The sequence below is a fragment of the Sorghum bicolor genome, chromosome 7 (assembly GCF_000003195.3).
Source record: "Sorghum bicolor cultivar BTx623 chromosome 7, Sorghum_bicolor_NCBIv3, whole genome shotgun sequence".
NCBI classification, from domain to species: Eukaryota; Viridiplantae; Streptophyta; class Magnoliopsida; order Poales; family Poaceae; genus Sorghum; species Sorghum bicolor.
In genome coordinates, this window is record NC_012876.2 from 61,951,822 (window position 1) to 61,973,570 (window position 21,749).

A 21,749-nucleotide genomic window follows, 5' to 3' on the forward strand; every position below is an offset into this window, starting at 1 on the left:
TGCTCCTCTCTCTCTAGCTAGCTAGCTAGCCTCTCAAGGAAACTTTCAGGCCACCAGGGTACAAATGATGTTGCAGATAATCGATCAGCGTGTAGTACACAGACGAATTTATAAGCTTGCATTGGGCGGGGTTACTTAATTTATTAACAAAAAATTAAATGAGGCGGATTCCGCAACAACGCGTACGTACGTTAACAAGAGAACCAGCAGCAAACAAACAAAGTAGCTAGTGATGATGAGCTAATAACGCGCTGTGCGATCTTTCCAAAACAACCAATTGATCTGCTGGCCAGAGAACAGACTCGATCGAGGACAATGCCGTGAAAGTTCATGCACGCCTCCGCCGCTCCGCGCGCAGCTCTGGACGGAGAACTCGACGATCCAGCCAGCAGATGGGGGATGGGATAAGCTGCTAGCTGTGCTATGCTTCACCTTTGGATGGAATCGGATAAAGTAATTAAATGCTGGTCTCGATCGTTACAAACCTACTAGCTTGGTCGTCGGCAGCTGCAGCCTGCAGTGTTGCACCACTGGCGCGCGGCCATGACATTATAAACGACCTTGGAAGGTGCGCATATGCCGTCGCGGCGGAGATCGTGGTGCCCGGCCGGCCGGCAGCCCCGGCCCATAGGAAACTAAGGGCGCGCTGCGCTGCCGCGTCGCCGCGCGCTTTTTGCGTTGGGTGCTTCCTTTGGCAGCAGGGCGCCGAGTAGAGTAGAGCGCGCCCGCGGCCGCCCATGAGTGTGAGCTGATGTATTCTAGGCCGGCTACAAAGGCACGCCGCCGGCGGCGAATAGGTGGGTGGCGACGACGACGGGACGCATTTGTGGGGGCATCCGCCGTAGGTCATCGTGGGGATGGAATTGGAAGGCTCGTCACGAAATGACCTGGAAATTAAGCACGGAACCGGACTGTGGGTCATATCGTTACCTTTATTTTAGGGCCCATTTGGATATTATACTGTGCTACTTCGGATGTTGGTCCTGTCTCCGTTCAAAAGCAAACCAAAATGCTCAGCAAACAAAAGAAGATGAAAAACAAACCAAAATATGCTACTCAGCCATGACGATATATATAGACGATGCTCTCGACGCGCGCGGTGTAGGTTAACACAAGAAAGCACCCGTATCACTATCGGAGACGGCTTCTATGCTGAGTGCCTGGGTCTTTGTCAAGTGTATCCTATCGAGCATTCGGTAAAGAGCTGGTTTGCAAAATGTCACACTTGGCAAAAATAAAACACTCGGCAAAGTGAGACATTCGGCAAAAATAAAACACTCGGCAAAGGGAGCAGTTGTAGTGACAACTTGACCAAAACCTTCTCAATTTTTTACCACACCGTCCATGTATGATATCATGACATCTTAACAAATTTTATGATTTTGCGACTTCATTTGCTATTTATAAAATTTAAAAATAATTTGTCAATAAGTTTGTGGTCATGTTTCATGGCCCAGATTTTACCATTATTCTAACCTCAACAACATGAATATCATTTTTCCATTATTTGAATGACTTGCGGTTCAAATTTGGCTTATCCCAAAAGATTTAATTAAAAGAAATAAATTAACAAAATATAGCAAACACATTGAGAAATGTGCCAGATTTCAACATGTAGTTCGAGGTATTGTGTGTGGACAGCAGAAAAAATTTGGAGGGAAAACAAAAAATAAAAAATTATTTGCTGAGTGTCAAGGAAATACACTCGGTAAACTTACTTCTTTGCTGAGTCTCATGGCTTGACGCTCAGCAAACCCTATCTTTTCTGAGTGTCCAAGCTTGGCACTTGGCAAAGAAATAATGGTGCTAGTTTGTGAAGATTTTTTTTTCGAAAAAATAAGATCTTTGTCGAGTGCTCCCTAATCCGGCAATTGGCATAGTTCCTTTTTTTTAAAAAAATAAAATCTTTGCTGAGTGCCCCAGATCCCGCACTCGACAAAGGTTTGTTAAAAAAAAAATCTTTGTCGAGTGTCGTGTCTCGGGCGCTCGGCAAAGAAGGGACATAACCCCAGAGCCGCGCCGCCCGCGCCAGCCACACAATATCACCGCCAGCCCGCGCCGCATGCTCGCACCTACACTGGCGCTGCGTCGCCCTGGCATTATAGTGTTGATACCGAAAGTGCAAAACCTAGAAAGGTTAGAAGACCTTAGACACGGATCAGTCTCTGTACTGTTGTGTGTATAAAATTGCATACAAAGTTTTGTCAAATTGGCTGAAGGTCATCTTACGTGAGATTATTTCTTTGAATCAAAGTGCTTCTGTGCATGGGCGCCTTACTACAGATAATGTCCTAGCTTATGAAATGACATATTTTATGAAGACAAAAAAGAGGAGATTAGATGGTTATGCAGCTGTCAAATTAGATAGGAGTAAAGCATATGATCGCGTTGAATGGTCCTTCCTCCTAGAGAAGATGTTATTTAAGTTGGGCTTTCATGCTGGATGGATCCAAGTTATTATGAACTGTATTTCAACTGTCACTTATTGCATCAAGGTAAATGGTGAACTAACGGAGGAGATTTATCTCCACATGGACTCAGACAAGGTGACCCCCTTTTTCCCTACCTTTTTCTGATTTGTGCTGAGGCGTTTTCTTGCCTGTTACATGAAGCCGAAGTTAGAGGGGAGTTGACTAGGGTTAAAGTGTGCCAAATGCACTGAGTATAAATCATCGCAAAGATTTATCTCCACATGCACATGTGTAGTAAGTGAACATTATTAAATACACAATAGAACATGACTAAATACATTATAGAACGTCACATATATATTATGTGAACATTACTAAATACACCATAGAATATCACTAAAAACATTATAGAAATCGCATATACTAAGTTAACATTGCAAAAAACATCATAGAACATCACGTGTATACTACATCAACATCACATGTATACTACATGAACAATAAAGAATATCATAAAAACATTATATGAATACTACATAAGCATGACATAACACATTATAAAACATCAAATGTACACCACACGAACATACATATATAAGAAAAATAAAAAAGTAAAAAGTAAAAAGTAAATTATTAAAGTAATTTATTAGAGTAAAATAACAAAAAAGAAACATTTTATTAGAGTAAAACGATAAAAGAAGAAACATATACATAAAAACATAATTAACAAATGATAAATACGTAGAACACATAAAATAAATAAAAAAACTTAAATAAGAACAAAAAAAATGCAAATAATAATGAAAAATCACATAAAAATAAAATTAGAGAAGAGAAATAAAAAATAATAAGAAAACGAAAGAAGCGTAAAAAATTGAAAAAAAATAAAAGAAACATAAAAATATGAAAATCATAAGAAATCACAAAAACAAAAAATAATGAAAAAGAAATAAAAAATAAGCACGCGAAGAAATAAAGAAAAAAAAGAAATAGGAAAGAAAATAAAAGAAAATAGAAAAACAAATAAAATAAAAAAAAAGAAGAAGAAAGGAAACATGAAAGGAAAATAAAAAATGTTGAAAACAGTGACACCAACTGCGAGTCTAAGTTGCAAAAATGCATGGTTGTGGGCAGTCCATGTCATGGCCCGTCCTCGCATTCAGAGACCGCGGCTCCCTTCGCAGCATTGGCACGCTCTTCGCTGAATTGATCGTGCGGGAAACTCACATGGGACCTCATGCGGGAAACATCGGCGGTAGGCTCGGGTCCGAATGTTCCGACCTGAAGAATCCGCGACCCAGGATAGCCCATCGCTGCCGTTGTTTTTTGACGGGGTTCTTTCCAGGAGCATGGATCGCGGGTTTCAACAGCTCTCGCCGACGTGTCTTACATATCGCCCTTCTGAGGAGACTCTCCTTGTAACGTGTCTTGCACATCGCACTCAATGGCGGCCCCCAATGGGTAGTCCAAGTAGACACAAGACTACTCTGAATTTTAGCCTAAAATTTTTTTAGTACTTCTCTCGTCCACAGGAACTTGGCCCAATAATCCTCTTTCTCCCTTCCTTGGTTCCTCCGTGGCTCCGTTCATCCCGTGACCGTGACTCGTGAGTCGCGACTAGGAGGAGCCGCCGCGGTCCGCCAAGCGCCAGCGCCAGCCAATCATTCAAGCCACTGCTCCACTCCTGCACAGGCGCAATCCTGGCCTCGCCTGCTCCCGGCCTCCCGCAGGCCACAATCCACGCGCGGCTCGCCGCCCCCACACGCAGTGCCCTGACTGCGGACGGCCGGCACTCGAGGACGAGGACTCGGGCCTCGTCAGTAGTCTGCCAGGCGCCAGCGGGCAGCGGCCACGGCCCACAGCCAGTGTAGGCATCCCGCATCTGTCAGACCGGCATGGTGGCACCAGTCTCCGGCCGTTGTTTGTTCCTGCTGTGTTCTGCAGTCCCGGTGCTTAGTGAGTTTGTTTTTTTCTCTCAGATGGCTATGACTTTATGGTTTAGGGATTTGATTTTCTCCTAGATCTGTGACTCTGTGAGACTGTAATCCAAGAATTTTTACCGAATTTTTATAGCCATTTTATAGTTTAGGGATTTAATTTTCTACCAGATCTGTGAGACTGTGATCCAAGAATTTTTACCGAATTTTTCTCCAGGCTTTTCACATTTAACTGTATTGTCACAATTTGCTTATTATATAGCCATTTTATCATTTTTTTTAAATTTATCGTGTTGTGCATGGAAAAAAAATTTAAGACTATTTTGATTTCAATTCCTGAGTCCGCACTGATCGCACTCGTCGCGACGTGTTCGTGTGGCGTTCAATCCAATCCACCTCAACACATGTGGATTGATGTGGCCTTCAAGTGCACGTTGCACGCGCACCGGAAAGCAAATCGAAGCTGCGCTGCATGTGCACATATATATATATATATATATATATATATATATATACACACGCGGGACACCCAAAACGAAGGAATCGCGGAAAGCCGCCGAGGCCCGACCCCGAGGTAGACAAACGAACAAGACTTTATTTGTTGTTGCGTTGGCCAACACGCCATGGCTATTATATATTGTTGCCTTGCATTGTCTCCTCCTCCTCGTCTGCATGCATCGATGCATCTTTAATTTCCCCGCATGCATCCACGCCGCGGACGTGCACTCACGTGATCGATCATGCATGCATGAGCTTAGAAACATGCACCACACACATTATAAGAGTTATAAATGACCCCAGACGGTACGGCATGTATCTACCACATGCTGCCCCTCCAAGAGGAGATCGATCGAGTGTGTGTGCTTTTCTACCAGCTGTGTTTTTTTTTTCCTCTTTGGAGTGCCTCCCCCTTATTATTTGATTGTACACATAAACTCTCTCTTCCCTCTCCCCCCTCACAATATATTGAAAGACAGAGCTCCTGCATTGCGTTCAAAAAGAAAAGAGTCTGAATGAACTGTGAGAAAGCCTGTCAAGGAATCAAGTCACATGGTTGGACGTCCAAACAGCCTCCATGAGAACATGTGGAGCACAACACTTGCATCCATGAAAAACTTTAGAATAGTGAAGTCTACCAGCTAGTAGTAATAATAGATTAGGCCTTGTTTACTTCTAATTTTTTTTGCAAAATATGAATAGTGATGCTTTCGTTTGTATTTGACAAATATTGTCCAATCATGGACTAACTAGGGTCAAAAGATTTGTGTCGTCAATTTCGACCAAACTGTGCAATTAATTTTTATTTTCGTCTATATTTAATACTCCATGCAAGCGTCTAAAGATTCGATGTGACGGGAAATCTGAAAAATTTTGCAAAATTTTCTGGGAACTAAACAAGGCCTTAGTTGGTTACGCCTTGACCCCACCCAAGCATCATCAGAATGTTTGGTTGCTAGCCATAATTCACCACAACTAACTTTACGCAAGTGTGTGGCAAGCCAGAAAAAGTGTGTGGCTAACAAATTAGTTACCACACTTTGTCATGTCTAAAGGAATCTTGCCACACTTTTTAACTCTATGACATATGGAGCCCAAAAGAATCATGTCTAAACTTAGTTGTCAACCAAACACTTGCCAACTTAGTCAAACTTGCTTAAGGTAAAGTGTGGCAAACGGTGGTTAGCAACCAAACAGTCCCTAAATCTCAAGTCTCTATGAGAAATAATAAACATGGTTGGTTTGCTGACCCACCAGGCCTGGCCTTGATCTTGCTGCTCGGTTGCTCATCAATTATAAACATGGTTGGCTTCCTGACCCGGATCAGCACGCTAAAGCATTTGAGCACTAGCTAGCAATTTAGCATCCTCAGCTCCATCAACACAATAGACTAGCTCGATCAAGCAGTAGTAGCTAGCTAGGGACATATGGAGGCGACAGCGCTGAGTGTGGGCAAGTCCGTCCTGAATGGAGCACTTGGCTACGCCAAGTCTGCATTAGCAGAGGAGGTGGCCTTGCAGCTCGGCATCCAGCGCGACCACGCTTTCATCAGGGACGAGCTTGAGATGATGCTGGCCTTCCTGATGGCTGCGCACGAAGAGCGCGATGAGCACATGGTTGTCAAGACCTGGGTGAAACAGGTTCGCGATGTCGCCTACGACGTCGAGGACTCCCTTGAGGACTTCTCCGTTCGTTTGGGCAACCCATCTTGGTGCTGGCGCGTCTTTCGCAGGCTGCTTGACCGCCACCGTGTGGCCAAGCAGATGAAGGAGCTCCGAGCCAAGGTTGAGGATGTCAGCCAGAGGAACGTGCGGTACCGCCTCATCAAAGGATCAGACGACACCAAGCCTGCCATTGGCACTGGTCAGTCCATCATGATGACTGGTGAAACAATGTCAGGCATGGAGGAAGCAAGGAAGGAGAAGGACAAAGCAAAAGTGGATCTTATTAGTCTAATGAACAAGATGGATGAAAATCTTCAAGTGATTGCTATATGGGGACGACCAAGCTATGTTCTCCAGGAGGCATCCATCATCAAAATAGTCTATGATAACCTGAAAAGAAGGAAACAGTTTGATTGCCATGCCTTTGTAAAGATCATACACCCTTTCAGTTCAACAAGGTTTTTGCAAAACATTATCAGGCAATTCTTCGTTGATTCCCTTGAAGAAGCGGAGAAATCTACTCTTGGGGCCCAAGATCTGCGGAGGATGGGGATGGTGACAGAAAGTGACTTGGTTGATGCATTCAACAAATATTTGAATGAGAAGAGGTACCTAATAGTGCTTACTGACCTCTCCAACATTGAGGAGTGGGACCAGATTAAGGCATTATTTCCAAGCAACAACAAAGGAAGCCGGCTCATAGTGTGTGCAGAGCAAGTTGAAGTTGCCAGCTTATGTGTTGAGCCAAAGACGACGACACTACCAGAGCACAAAAAATTGTGTTCTAACCAACAAGTCCTTTATGCTTTCTATGAGAAGGTAATTAACATCCAATCATCTAACTTAATACACTATACAGGTTTCTAGTTTATTTTCTTTAGTTGCACCTAAATTCTTTTGAACCCCTACGACATGAAAAATTCATATTTCCTTTGTCATGCCTACCTTTGCCAAAGGACTCTAGCTCAAGCGGCTAGAGCTTTCCCTGAGTTCGATTCTCCATAGGAGTGAATTTCAGGCTGAGGGTAAAAAAAATCCCCTCGCTAGCGTAGCTAGGGTTCGGGGGTTTTTCACGATAGCGAAGAATCGCTTTCTTCTTAATGAAATACGGTGGGGGACCTCTCCCTCTCCGGTCATGTTTTTTTTTGTCATGCCTACCTTTTTAGCTAATGTCATCCTCTCTTATACTAATAAATATCTTAGATGTATCACGTACCATCGAAGAATGACACTTATCTTTATTTTTCATGAAAGTTTATGAAAACATTCTGATGATTCAAAACACGATTAAGTGTTTCCATATGAATACAAAAGCAACACCTAACCTGGATGCATGACTTGTTTTTAGGGTTCACAAGGTGGAACAGATTCAGTGGGGGAAGGTTCTAGCTCAAATACTACAGATACTATTAATAATAATAATAAAAGCTCTTTAGAGGTAAAGGGACTGAGTCGTATGGAGACAACACTAGCTGCTTTGAAGGAATCTCAACTCATCGGCCGAGAGAAGGACAAATCAGAAATTATCAAAAGGATTTCAGATAGACAAAGTCAAGAATTTGAGGTGATCTCTATCTGCGGAATGGGTGGTCTTGGAAAAACAACTTTAGTCAAACATGTCTACCAAAGCCAAGAGCTCAGTAGAATGTTTGAGAAGCATGCCTGTGTCACGATCAAGCGTCCTTTCAATCTTAGTGAGCTCCTCAATAGCTTAGCAACACAACTGGGTGGTAATGAACGGGACGGTGACAAATTGGCTAGTCTTTTAGATGAAAGGAGCTATTTGATCATTCTTGATGATATGTCATCCACTACAGAATGGGATGCTATAGTAAAATACTTCCCTACTACTATTACAACGAGCAAGATTATTGTAACCACAAGGGAAGAGAACATTTGCAAGCATTGTTCAAAGAAAGAGAACATACACAAGCTCCAGCTTTTGGGAGACGAAGATGCGCAAAAACTCTTCATGGAAAAGGTATGATATATAACATTTACATGCATGCCCTGTTTATATTTGACGTATAATTACATTGTAGGAATACAAAATGATTTAATTAGGGAAGATTTCCTAATTTGTGCATCCTCTAGCATGTGCGCACACATAGAAACTTATCAATAAGACTAATAGAGTCACTACTCATACACTAACTAAGAATAACACTGAACACGGTAATATAATTAATATTAAAATTATATATTTTTGGTGGTTTCTTTAGGAGAACTAGACAAATAAAGAGAATAATAAGCCTAAAAGTTTTCCTTACTACTATAAGAATACTAGGCCTTTGATTTAGGACTTGTTTAGTTCTAGGTGTAAAGTTTTAGGTGTCACATTGGGTATCACATGGAGTGTTTGGATACTAATAAAAAATAAATTAATCTTGAGATGAATTTATTAAGCCTAATTAATTCGTTAATACTCCATGCATGTGTCCAAACATTTTATGGGATATTGATGTAAACTTTTTAGGGAGGAACTAAATAAGGCCTTAGACTTTGAGCTATATTGAAATATAACCAAGAACATGTAGAACGTTAAGTGAACCACACCTACGTAACATAGAAGGGTTAACCTAGGGATGATATGGTCAGGATGAACTCTAAAAGTCTTATATGTTGGTCTAACCCACTCTAAGCAACTAAAGTGAGACTAATCTCTCTATAATATCTCATTAACATGCGCATAGTCTACTATATGCTAAATTGAACTGGGCCAAATGTTATAGTAGCTCTTCTGCATCGTTCGTTTAAAACAAGACAATTCAAAGGCCTATTAGGGGCCTAAAAATTTAAAGGCCCAAGTAAGCTAAAAAAACTGAGTGTTTGATATATTCTTTTATTTCTAGAGGTAGGTCATTCAAGGGCTCGGCTTTAAAGAAAAATTCTAGAGACATCAATGAGTTTTGTCTCTACAAATCATTCCCGACGAAAACACCATTGGAGGAAAAGTTTTTTGCAATCAGCAATACGCATGTAATGGAAACGATCGCATAAGGCTTTTGTCCCAAAATAAATGTCGCTACAGTACTCGAGCTAGTCGAACTTTCTCAAAATTAACTAGACTTATTATAGAAAATAGTAGCAATATTTGTATTTCCAAAAAAATTCTTATCAAAACAGATTTAAATATATATATATATATATATATATATATATATATATATATATATATATATATATATTAAAAGGCTTAATTTCTCTTGAAAAGAGAACGACACTTATTTTAAGACGGAGCGAGCAATGATTAAGAACTCATGCGTATGCAAAATCTGGTGACTTATGACTTGCTATTGTCCAATGCGCCACTTGGATGCATAACAAAATTTCTATTATTTTTCGTATTGCTTTCTAATTTGTATGGTTATTTGGAACATATTTTAAGGGGCTGTAGGAACCATCATCCCAAGAAATTGATTTCTAGACAGTTACGCATCTTTACCTATAAATACCTCATTTGTAGAGGCTTTTAGGTAAAAATAAGGGTGCGAAAACCACCTCTAGAACTGGTTTGACCATATCTAAAAATTGTTTCTATACTAACAATTAGTTACTCCTTCCGTCCATAAAAGAATCAATTCCTAAAATCTACGCCAGTCAAACTTTTTAAGTTTGACTAACTTTATAGAAAAGAATAACAACATCTATGATATAAAATGTGCATCATATGAAAATATATTATATGATGAATCTAATGATACTAATTTGATACCAAAGATCTTAGTATTTTTTCTAGAAATTTGGTTAAAGTTTAAAAAATTTGACTTAAGACAACTCTAGAAATTGACTCTTTCACAGATGGAGGGAGTAACATGCAATACACAAAATATTTAGATACCTAACTAGTAGAGACGACCTACCAATGACAGTTAAGTATTAACTAGCAAAAATGCCCATGCGTTGCAACGGGAGAAAAAAGATATCAAATATATATCTATATCTCTATTATCTAATCTTTCTCAAATATATGATTGTGAAAATTTTAGTTCACCAGAAATCTATTTTTGTCTATCTCCCTCTAACTACCGAACAATACAGAGTTTCTTTCGTCCGAACTTATATATAACTCATGCTTATACGAGTTAAAATAGCTCTTGTTTAACATGGTATATGGAGTTTGATTTCTGTCTTATATAGGTCTTATATATGGTAACCTTAATAGCTAGAAAGAGTCATAATCCTAATATAAATTGATTACTTCAATCTTCTGAGGAACCTAAATAGGAATTCTAATTCAAGAGTTTGATTTCAGATTTATATTGACACTATACAGAGCAATGCAGAGCGGAAAGCACGGAAAGAAATAGATTGAAACAAAAATACAAAATGTAAACTACTTTGGAATGATGGAATACAAAATAGCAAAACTTTTAAGGTTATGTTTAGTTCCATCCAAAATACAAATTTTATTGCCCTTATGAGGCTCTTTTGGGTTTTTTTGCCTGTTGAAGCCAAAATCCAAAATGAAAAATAACTATCTTTTAATAAGAATTTTGCATGGTGTTTAGTTCGGTTTTACAAAATAGTGAACTAAAATCTAATTTTTTTAGAATAGAAGGGAAACAAACACCCCCAGATTAGGCTTACACAGGTTGCCAACAAATAAATCACGCAAGACGAAGAGCCTGATGCCCTGATCTCCCCTATCGAGCACACAGCAGACGGAGTGGGACGCGAAAGCTTGCTTGTCAATGACAGAGGAGAGGAGGCTAGGACAGGAGGGCCAACATCCGATCCACGAAGAGGAAGACTGAGCGAAGCGGCTCAGCACCATGTAGAGAAGAATTGGAGAGGGTTGCTGCTCGGCCAGACGACTCTCCCAGCGCGGGCAGCGCGTCGGGACGGCGGTGGAGCGGCGCAGCGCTGCGGGAAAAGAGGTGGGCGATCATGCTAGTCGCGCTTGTGTGGGTGGAGCGGATCAGAAGATCAAGGACGACTCTCGCAGAGATGTCTGACGGACAGAGCCTGGTGCGGTGGTGCCTCCGGACACGATGGAACACAGACGACTCTCGCAGAGATGTCTGATGGACAGAACATAATAGGTAGACTGAAATTTTCAAAATTAAGTATTAGGGAAAGATAATCCAAAGTCGAATATGTTCATATATCAAGGAGCCCATAGTAGCGGAAGAGACTTAAATCTGTAAGCAATCAAGAATATACCATAGCGACGAACTAGGCTCGGCTACTTACCTAACTCAATACAGACTCCTGATAAAAAAAAAAAACTCAATACAGACTCTCATATAGCTAATTATTCTTATCGTCAACATAGATGTGACTATATGGTGTCTTCATCAGACTACGATGCTGTTTGGTTGGGCTTTTTTTGGGTACCGTAACAGTTGATAGCAAGAGCAGATCACTTTATTTGCATCATGTCTGGTTTCGGCTTTGACATAATCCATAGCCCTCGATACATCCCGCTTGCAAAGTCGCTACCCCACATGTCCCGACGGTATCAGCTAGCCCATCCGTACTCATCAACAACCAATCAAGTATCGATTTCCGTTTAAATTGTAATAGATAGAACTAATAAATGATCCCGTCACCGTTACTACTACTATTTTGACTTGAACCAAACAACACCTATGATTCTATTACGGCCTACTCCCCCCGTAATTTTAGGTTCTACATGGTTTTAGACTTGTAGTATGTGACTTTTAAATAAGGAGGACACAAAATAAAATCTTGTTAATCACAAAGAAAACAATACCCTTAAAATACACGACTGTGTTGGCCATTATTGAATAATTAGATAATTCTCAAAGAGAAAATAGTAAAAATAGAATCTTCATATTACTAATTGGAGGCTCCAACCAGCCTCCGCATGAATCTTCATGAGAGATGCCAGGAAAAAACACAGCCTATAATAAATTATCATAAAAATCAAAACATGTCTACACCTTTAATTTGGTAGACTATAATAAATCAATGTCAATAATAACATCTATTATATTTTCTAAAAAAATTACCCACCTCAACCATTATAAAAAATTAATTTGTATATAGTAATAACCCACAAATTTGCACCTAATATCCACCTTTATCATTATGGGAGATATTTTAAAATAACCAACTAATTTGATTCTAAATTACACTCATTATGAAAGATAATGCAAAATAACTCCAAAATTTGCATTCAAATTTCCCCATTTATCATCATAAAAGATATGTGAACTAACAACTTTAATTTTCATTTTAACTACGCACGTCTTTTGCTATAAAAATAAAATAAATATCTCTGAAATCTGTTATCTAAATACCAACATAAGCTATGAAGGAAAATAATTCAATAATATGTTGTTTCTCTAAGTTGCATACTTCTATCACCACTGTTAAATTAAAACTAAGTATATATGTTATGTAGCCAATTTAACCATAGATTAATATAATTATTTATTTTTGGTGAAAATTTACATTGCTTGGAAATAGTGGGAGCCCTCTGTTTCATTAGATGTTTAAAAATAGAAAGAACTACATAAATCGAGTTTAGCATGCAGAGTGACTATTGCTAAACTGTGATCGGTCGCAAATTCTTGCGTTAACCAAAAATCGACTGTGAAATAAATAACTGTGAAAATTTACATTGCTTGGAAATAGTCGGAATCAGTATAAATCGACTATCTCTTGCGTTAACCATCGAGTTTAGCATACACCGAAACTCAAACAATTGTCTCGGGTACCCGTGTGTCCGTGGTGAAACATCGACACTATTATATATAATAAACTATGTGAGTTATTATACTTCAACGTATTAAGTTATTTATGCATTTTGATGCATGATGATGCATATGTGCCTGGTCATTCTATGGTATATGAATTATTTCTTTGTCTGCATTGCTCATGTGATTTTTTATAAGCCTTCCTATGGTAGTATGGTAGTACTTCCTAACTACTGTTTCCAAATGTATAGAGTATCATTCGAATTGTAGGACACATTATGGGATATAAACCAAATGACGCGTGTAACATTCCTGTACCGTGGTGACTTTTGCTTACCATATTTAATTTTCATTATTCCGGTGGTTGGATTGGCAATAGACAATAATGCATGGTAGGTGCATGTGCGCATATATAGGCTCTATGGAAGTTAATTCATCTAGAAAACCTTATAATTTGGAAAAAAAAATTGATTGCTTCCATACCTTGTGTTTCCGAAATCAGAACGGGTGTACTATTATATATATAGTCGTAGTTATAAGAACAGACCATGTTTATATTCTAAAAACGAGATGGAAAAGCTGGATTTTCATTTTTTATAAGTAGAATGTCATGGTTATCTTCATGGGAGCAAAATTATATATTCTACCAGAGATAATTTTTTATAAAATATATAAATTAGTAAGACCATTATTATACATATTGTTTATGTGATGAAATCTTAAATTTGAACAAATTCAGGTGTTTGGGACGGTTTCACATTTGGATGAGGAGTACCCTGAGTTAGCTGATGAAACAAAACAGATTTTGAAGAAGTGCAATGGACTTCCTCTTGCAATAGTCACAATGGGTGGTTTCTTGGCAAGGCAACCAAAAACTCTCATGGAGTGGAGAAAATTCAATGAGCACATTAGTGCTGAGCTGGAGATGAATACAGAGCTTCAGAGGATACCAAATGTCCTCGTTAAAAGCTATGAAGGCTTGCCATATCACCTCAAGTCTTGTTTCTTGTATATGTCCATCTTTCCTGAAGATTACAGTATTAGCCGGAGACGCTTGGTGCAACGTTGGATTGCAGAGGGTTACTCAAGTGAGGTACGTGGCAAATCCATGGAAGAAACAGCTGACAGATACTTCATGGAACTCATTGACAGGAGCGTGATCCTACCGGTTAGGAAACATGTTCCTAGTCTAAAAGGAATCGACTCTTGTCAACTCCATGATCTCATGCGTGAAATAAGCATCTCAAGGGCAATGGATGAAAATCTTGTTTTTAGACTGGAGGAAGGTAGCAGTAGCTCAAAAACACAAGCCAAGATTCGCCATGTTGCCATAAGTAGCAACTGGGAGGGTGATAAGTGTGAGTTTGAGAGTGCAGTAGATTTGTCTCACATAAGGTCATTAACTGTATTTGGAAGGTGGAGGTCATTTTTCATTTCTGAGAAGATGAAGTTTCTACGTGTGCTGGACTTGGAAGGTACGTCAGGTTTAGTTGATCATCATCTTGAGCACATTGCGAGGCTTATTCACCTGAAATATATTTCTCTAAGGAGATGTGATGACATCTATCATCTGCCAGATTCATGGGGTAACCTTAGGCAACTGCAGACACTAAATATGAAAGGCACAAGAATATGCAACCTGCCGAAAAGCATCACCCACCTTACCAAGCTACAATATCTTTTTGCTAGGGGTTCCACTCCTGCTTGTTTTAGCCTGGATGGAAGGCTACCAAATGATCTGGCAAAGCTTTGTGGGGCATGTTGTGTGCCTAAGCTTTTGAAGGATGCCGAGTGGATGGATGGTGATCCAAATTGGCATGATGTGTGCACTTTCTGGTGCCACGTTGTGTTTCCTTCTTTAGCGTGGATGAAACTAGATCCATATGGTATTGTAGTGCCAAGAAGTGTTAGGAAGCTAAAAGCCCTGCACACACTGGGTCTCGTGAACATCGCAGACAGTTCAAAATCTGCCCTACGGGACATAAGAAAGCTCACGCAATTGCGCAAGTTAGCTGTGACAGGCATTAATAAGAAGAACTATCAAGAGCTGTGTTCCACTGTTACTGGTCTCAGCCGTCTAGAATCGTTGTCAATGGAATTTATTGAGGAGTCGATGAGTTTACAGAGCTGCTTGGATGATGCGACCTCACTACTTCCAAAAAACCTGCAGAGCCTCAAGCTGTATGGCATCCTGGTCAGATTGCAAGATTGGATCGGGGGCCTCCAGAGTCTCGTGAAATTGGAGATAGGGAGGCTGGCCTGTCTAACTTCGGTTGATGCCACCATGCAAGTCCTTGGGAAGCTACCAAGCTTGGCCATCCTAAGCCTGATGTGGCATCCATTCATTATGACTGGAAACATCCGTGTGACTTTCCACCGGGAGGCATTTCCGAGTCTGATGGTGCTGCACTTGAAACGCATAGATGGCCTTCAGTCGGTGGAATTTGAAGAAGCAGGGCCAACGACGCCCAAGCTTGAGCTGCTGGTGCTTGAATATGCAGCATACAGATTAAGGTCTATCTCAGGGCTGTCATCTCTCCCGAGACTCAAGGAAGTTGTGATCGAGGGTTCTGTTCCCGAGGATGAGGAAGTGATGGGAAGCGTGCGGGATCAGCTCTCCAGGAATCAAAATAATCCCGTTTTGAAGATCGACTTGTTCGTTTATTAGCTGATAAGCCAAAGTACCATTGGCTGATTTATTGTAAGAAAACATTGCTGAATGACTGACAGATTCGGCTCTGAAAGCCCAATCGAACAAGGCGGCACGTACTTAGCGATTGTTTGGTTCTTCTTACTAAATTTTAGTCAGCTAAAATTATTTTACCTACTTTTAACTAACTAGTATGACTAAACTATTTTAGTTTATCTTTAGACAGTCTGCTTAGAAGTTTAATTAGCTACTAAAGTGATTAAAATTTAGGTAGCTAAAATTTAGCAAGAAACCAAATAGACCCCATAATAATCCATGCCAACATGGCCAAGAAAAGAATTTCTTCCAACCAGAACTCACACTTACTTTACTTAGCATACAGCTTATGCTCTCTAAGTTTCTGTAAGACCAATCTTAGATGTTCAGCATGTTCTTTAGTTTTAGAGAACACCAGTATATCATCAATAAACACTACTACAAACTTATCAAGATACTCTATAAATACTTTATTCATCATGTGCATGAAGTAAACTGGTGCATTGGTCAAACCAAAAGACATAACTGTATACTCATACAACCCATACCATTTATGAAAGTTGTCTTTGGTATATCTAAATTCCGAATCTTCAATTGGTGGTAACCAGAATGCAAATCAATCTTAGAGAACACACAAGCACCTCTTAACTGGTCAAATAAGTCATCAATTCTAGGCAAGGGATACTTATTCTTGATGGTAACCTCATTAAGTGACCGATAATCCACACACATCCTCTTACTACCATCTTTCTTATCCACAAAAATAACTAGAGCACCCCAAGGTAAAGAACTAGGACGAATAAACTCTTTATCTTGCAATTCCTTTATCTGAGTTCCCCTCCCGTTTGATGGAGTACACAACTTTTGCATGGAATTGTTTTTATTTTTTAATATAAATCCATGTGTGTATGTAAGAATATCATTATTTACTGGTAGGTTCACTCCTCACGACATACGACTGGGACTGGGTGAAGGAGTGAGGCGCGTTGGCTTATGCTGCACGGCATCGAACCGAGTCTCCACCCCATATGATGAAACTGCCCTGCGTATATACCCCCTTTATCCTGAATGAATCCATTTCTAGACGAAAAATTTATCACAAAAAAAAATTCAAATTTTAGAAGTGAAGGTCTATAGATCCATATTAAGCAAAATTGCTGACTTGGCAGAGTCATTAAATGAAAGAGTTTCATCAGATAAGAGAGGAGTTTTATCCTCATAAAATTTATGTGGCTCGGTTAGCTAGTTTATAGTCTTGGTAACTGTGTCATGAATACATTGAGACTGGCCTAAACCACACACTTTAATTAGGTTTATTGTTAACTGGAGAGCTATTAAGGTTAGCATTTTTAATGAGCAGCATGGTCTTTTATCTTCTTTGCTAATCTATTCTAAAGTTACTAGAAATTTATTCTTTCATGCACAGAGAAAGTATATACCATCGTTGGATCGTATTTTAGTAACAACAGATTGGAACAAAATTTTCTCCGTTCAGGCACTCCCCTAAGAATCTCACATCACACACTGTCACACCCATATTTTAAGAACAAAATAGAATGCTTAAAAGACTCATGTGCGCTCCAGAAATAGTCGCACACATAAGTAGAGAAATCTCAAGAGTATCATCACAATGTTTGTTACATAGCAGAACAATAATAATCTCAAAGTCTTATACAATAAAGATAACTTAATAAACTCTCTCGACGGAAGCACCACATAAGGACACTGTTGACTGCTTGACTCCAAACATAGTACCCATATCGATAATCATCATTCCAATCATCATCATTTGCATAACCTGAGGTGTTTAAATTGCAAGAGTGAGCACATATCGTACTCAACAAGTATAACCAGGGGTTCATGAGGCTCAATTAGCTGACACTGGTATAACTGCAATTAGCTTTATGTGTATAAAGCATGTTCATATTTAGGTAACAAAAGGTCAATGTAGCATAATAATTCCATACTCACATGATCCAATGTAACCATAATTAATTCAAAGCATAAACGATAATCAAATGAACATAATAACTTAATAAGCACATCTCCAAGTACCTCATTGGGAGATACACCAGTCAATCCACCTCTCAAAATGATTGTTCTCAATGTCTTCAACCTCTTGGGCAAGCACATCAAGAACTTGTGAATGAAGTCCTCATCCTTCACTTTCTCACCAAGGCCCTTGAGATCATTGATGATGACTTGGAGCCTATAGAACATCTCCGGGATTGACTCATCATCCTTCATCTTGAAGTTGGATAACTTGTCCTTGAGCATGTATAACTTGGCACTTTTTACCATTGTAGTGCCCTCATATGTTTCTTCTAGTCTTGTCCATACTTCACTTGCCTTCTCAAGATCTTTGACTTGTTAAATACCTTTGAATCAATGCCATTATAGATTGTGTTGAGAGCCATAGTATTGTATTGCTTGCTTCTCTCTCATTATCGGTGGGGTTGACGGGGTCAAGGATCACAAAATCATTCTCCGTGACTTTCCACACTCTATCATTGATTGATCCAACGTACATTTTCATTTTTCTTTTCCAATAGTCAAAAGAACTTGTGCCATCAAAGAATTGTGGTTTGCCCCAACATGGTTGAGCACTATTTGAGCCATAATTTGAGCATCGAGGTTGTTAAGCCTTCACAATACAGTGACCATGGCTCCGATACCACTTGAAAGGTCCTAATATGGCTAGAAGGGGGGAGTGAATAGCCTATTTAAAAAATTCTACATACTCACTAGAGCAAGAGGTTAGTAAATAACAAAGCAAAGCCTTTTGCTCTCGCTCTAAAGGGGTGTTTGCAAGCCACCTATCCAACAATTCTAGTTGATATGATCGCTAGGTACACAAGAGCTATGTCACTACAAGCTAAACTAGTGAACTAGGCTACACAAGGCAAGACTGTCAAATAAACTAGTTACACTACTTTGTGGTAAGTAAATATAGAGGAAGAGATATTTATACCGCCGTGTAGAGGATTAACCAATCACAATAATATGAAGTCCAATCACCGGGAGAAATCCAAAGAACAATCACAATGGAGACATACAATTTTCTCCCGAGGTTCACGTGCTTGCCGGCACGCTACGTCCCCGTTGTGTCGACCAACACTTGGTTGTTCGGTGGCTAAGAGGAGTAGCACGAACCTCGTCCTCACTAGGACACCACAAGAACCTACCCACAAGTGAGGTGGCTCAATGACACGAGCAATCCACTAATGTTGCCTTTGGCTCTCCGTCGAGGCAGGCACAAACCCCTCACAATCGCCGGGAAATGGCCACGAACAATCACCAACTCGTGCCAATCCTCCTCTGCTGCTCCAAGCCATCTAGGTGGCGGCAACTACCAAGAGTAACAAAAAAACCGCAGCTAGAACGATCCTCAAGTGCCACTAGATGCAATCACTCAAGCAAATGCACTTGGAATCACTCCCAATCTCACAAAGATGAATAATCTATGAAGGAGATGAGTGGGAGGTGTTTGCTTAGGCTCACAAGGATATCAAGTATGCTAGAATGCCAATAGGGTGAGGCCTAAGCCGGCCAACAACTATTTATAAGTCTCTCAAATAAATAAAGTCGTTGGCTCTTTCACTGGGCAACAATCGGGGCCACCGGACGCTAAGGAGGAGGCACCAGATGCTCAGACCCCAATATTTAAGAGAAATTGATATGTATGCCAGCGTTAACAGGCGTGATGTATGCACTCTGCTTTGTTGTGTTTGTTTGCCAATTTTTCTCAAGAGCACACTTTCAAGAGGAATCGGGAAACTGAAAGCCCTGCAGACAATGGGTCTTGTGAACTTCGCATTGGGCAAGGAGATCATAGAGGATATAAAAAAGCTCAGCCGATTACGCAAATTAGCAGTTACTGGCATCAGCATGGAAAACGGTCAAGAGTTCTGCTCAGCTGTTGCTGAACTCAGCAATCTGGAATCATTGTTGGTGCAGTCAAATGGAGAACCAGGTTTACAAGGTTGTTTGGATGGCTTGTCCTCACCTCCGAAGAAGCTGCAAAGCCTCAAGTTGTACGGTAATCTGGTCAAACTGCCAGAATGGGTCAAGGGCTTCCACAACCTTGTGAAGCTGACACTACGGAGCTCTAAGATATCGGAGCTTGATGCCACCATTGAAGACCTTGGCAAGCTAGCAAACCTTGCTAGCCTGCGTCTGTGGGCAAAGTCATTCCAGGGCGAAGATATCTGTTTCAGTTTTCGTCAGGACACGTTCCCAAGTCTGACCGTGCTGGAGCTGAACAGCATCGACGGCCTCAAATTGGTGGAGTTCGGAGAAGGCGCAATGCTTAAGCTTGAGCTGCTGGGTTTTTGTGGTAGTGAGGAAAGCTGCACCAGGTTGTTTTCTGGGCTACAATTTGTCACAAGCCTTAAGGTGTTTAATCTGGACAGCAAATCTTACAAGGATGACTTCATCGAACACCTTCAGGCCTTGCTTGCCCAGAATCCAAATGGACCCGTTTTGAGGAGGTACTGATCGAGCCACTGCGCAGGGTCTGTCGAACAAGGTCAATGCTTTGCTGCTTCCTTGTGTTTTGATTTATGTGCGTTTTAATCTACATTCATACTAATGCTCCTGTGTTTCATTTTAATCCCTGCAGGCTACAGGTAATGGCCGTGCCAGTGTCTGTAGTTCTCTACCCTGTGTGCAGAATGCGCCATGTCTGTATCGTCTATTTTTCTTATATGCAGATGCGTGTATGTGCCAAACTGAATAACTGGCGTGTTCCATTCAGTTCAGTGTTGTATTATACAATGATTGTGTGGTGTATTATGAATTGTATTAGTACTTTTTACTAAACCTGTTCTATGTGAGCATCATGGTGGCATATAGGGATACCCACACTGGATTGAATTGAATGTCTTCTCTCTTTTGTCTGTCATTTTTTTCCCCTGTTGGCCTCAGCGGCACCTGGTACTTTGTTGCAAACATGATTAGTTCACTGTTGAGGGTTTGTCTGGCTGCACAATAATCCACCCCAATCCACATGGGCATGATGGTACTTTTGTTGCAAACATCATTAGTTTATTGTTAGGGCTTGTTTGGGTGCACAACAATCCACCTCAATTCAAGAGTTATTGTGGTTGAAAGTTAACTAATTATTCACCTAAATGTCTCCCAACACATGTGGATTATGGTCAATTGTTGTGCATCCAAACAAGATCTGAGGAGGCGCTTGCTCTGCTTGCCGTCCTTTGCAGTTGAAGTGCTGAACCCCATTGCATTGCAGCGGTGGCAACTGCCCAGCGTGTGATTTGAAGGGCACCGCCAGATGGAGTTCATCTTTGGATTTGGAACAGAAGTGTTTAGGGTGAAGAAAGACAAACCACCTTAGATCTTATTTGGATACATCAATCAACATGTGTTGAAGTGGATTGGAGTGGAACGAAACTAAAATTTCATTCCAATCAACTCCAACCCACATGGATTAAAGTAGATACACATACATCCAAATAAGGCCTTACATTGAACATAGGGGGTTGAACTAGATTTGTAGCAGCCACAAGCATAGATAGATAAGGCCCTAAACCCCAGATGTACAAACCTAATTAACTTCGATTTGGAGCCCTGTTTGGAAGACATGTCTTTAGACCAAAACTCCTCTAAATTATAGGCCCTAATTATTTTCCAAGCCAGCGTCTGAATTTTTGTTTGGGGGAATGGTTAGCACACAAATGTTACAACCGATTTGGCCTAATACCGTCGAAAAAATAATCATCTGAGGAGGTCTGAAAAACAATAGGACAATTATCAGGTGCCTCCTCCGCGCTGCCACGATTGGACCTTATAAGCAGAGCTAATGGCGATCACATCGTCCGCCGCCGCCGCCGTCACACCGGCACCATTTGTCGCTTCTCACACAT

The 21,749-nt window shown here is 40.4% G+C and overlaps 1 protein-coding gene across 1 annotated transcript; it reads left to right on the forward strand.

Moving 5' to 3' along the window:
- On the forward strand, positions 6,187 to 20,743 carry LOC8060576 (putative disease resistance RPP13-like protein 3). The gene is made up of 8 exons (XM_021465728.1): positions 6,187 to 7,329; positions 7,859 to 8,491; positions 13,918 to 15,266; positions 17,194 to 17,203; positions 19,822 to 20,354; positions 20,486 to 20,492; positions 20,577 to 20,582; positions 20,672 to 20,743. Exons 1-8 carry the CDS (start codon positions 6,274 to 6,276, stop codon positions 20,741 to 20,743), a joined length of 3,666 nt encoding a protein of 1,221 aa, XP_021321403.1. The 5' UTR covers positions 6,187 to 6,273.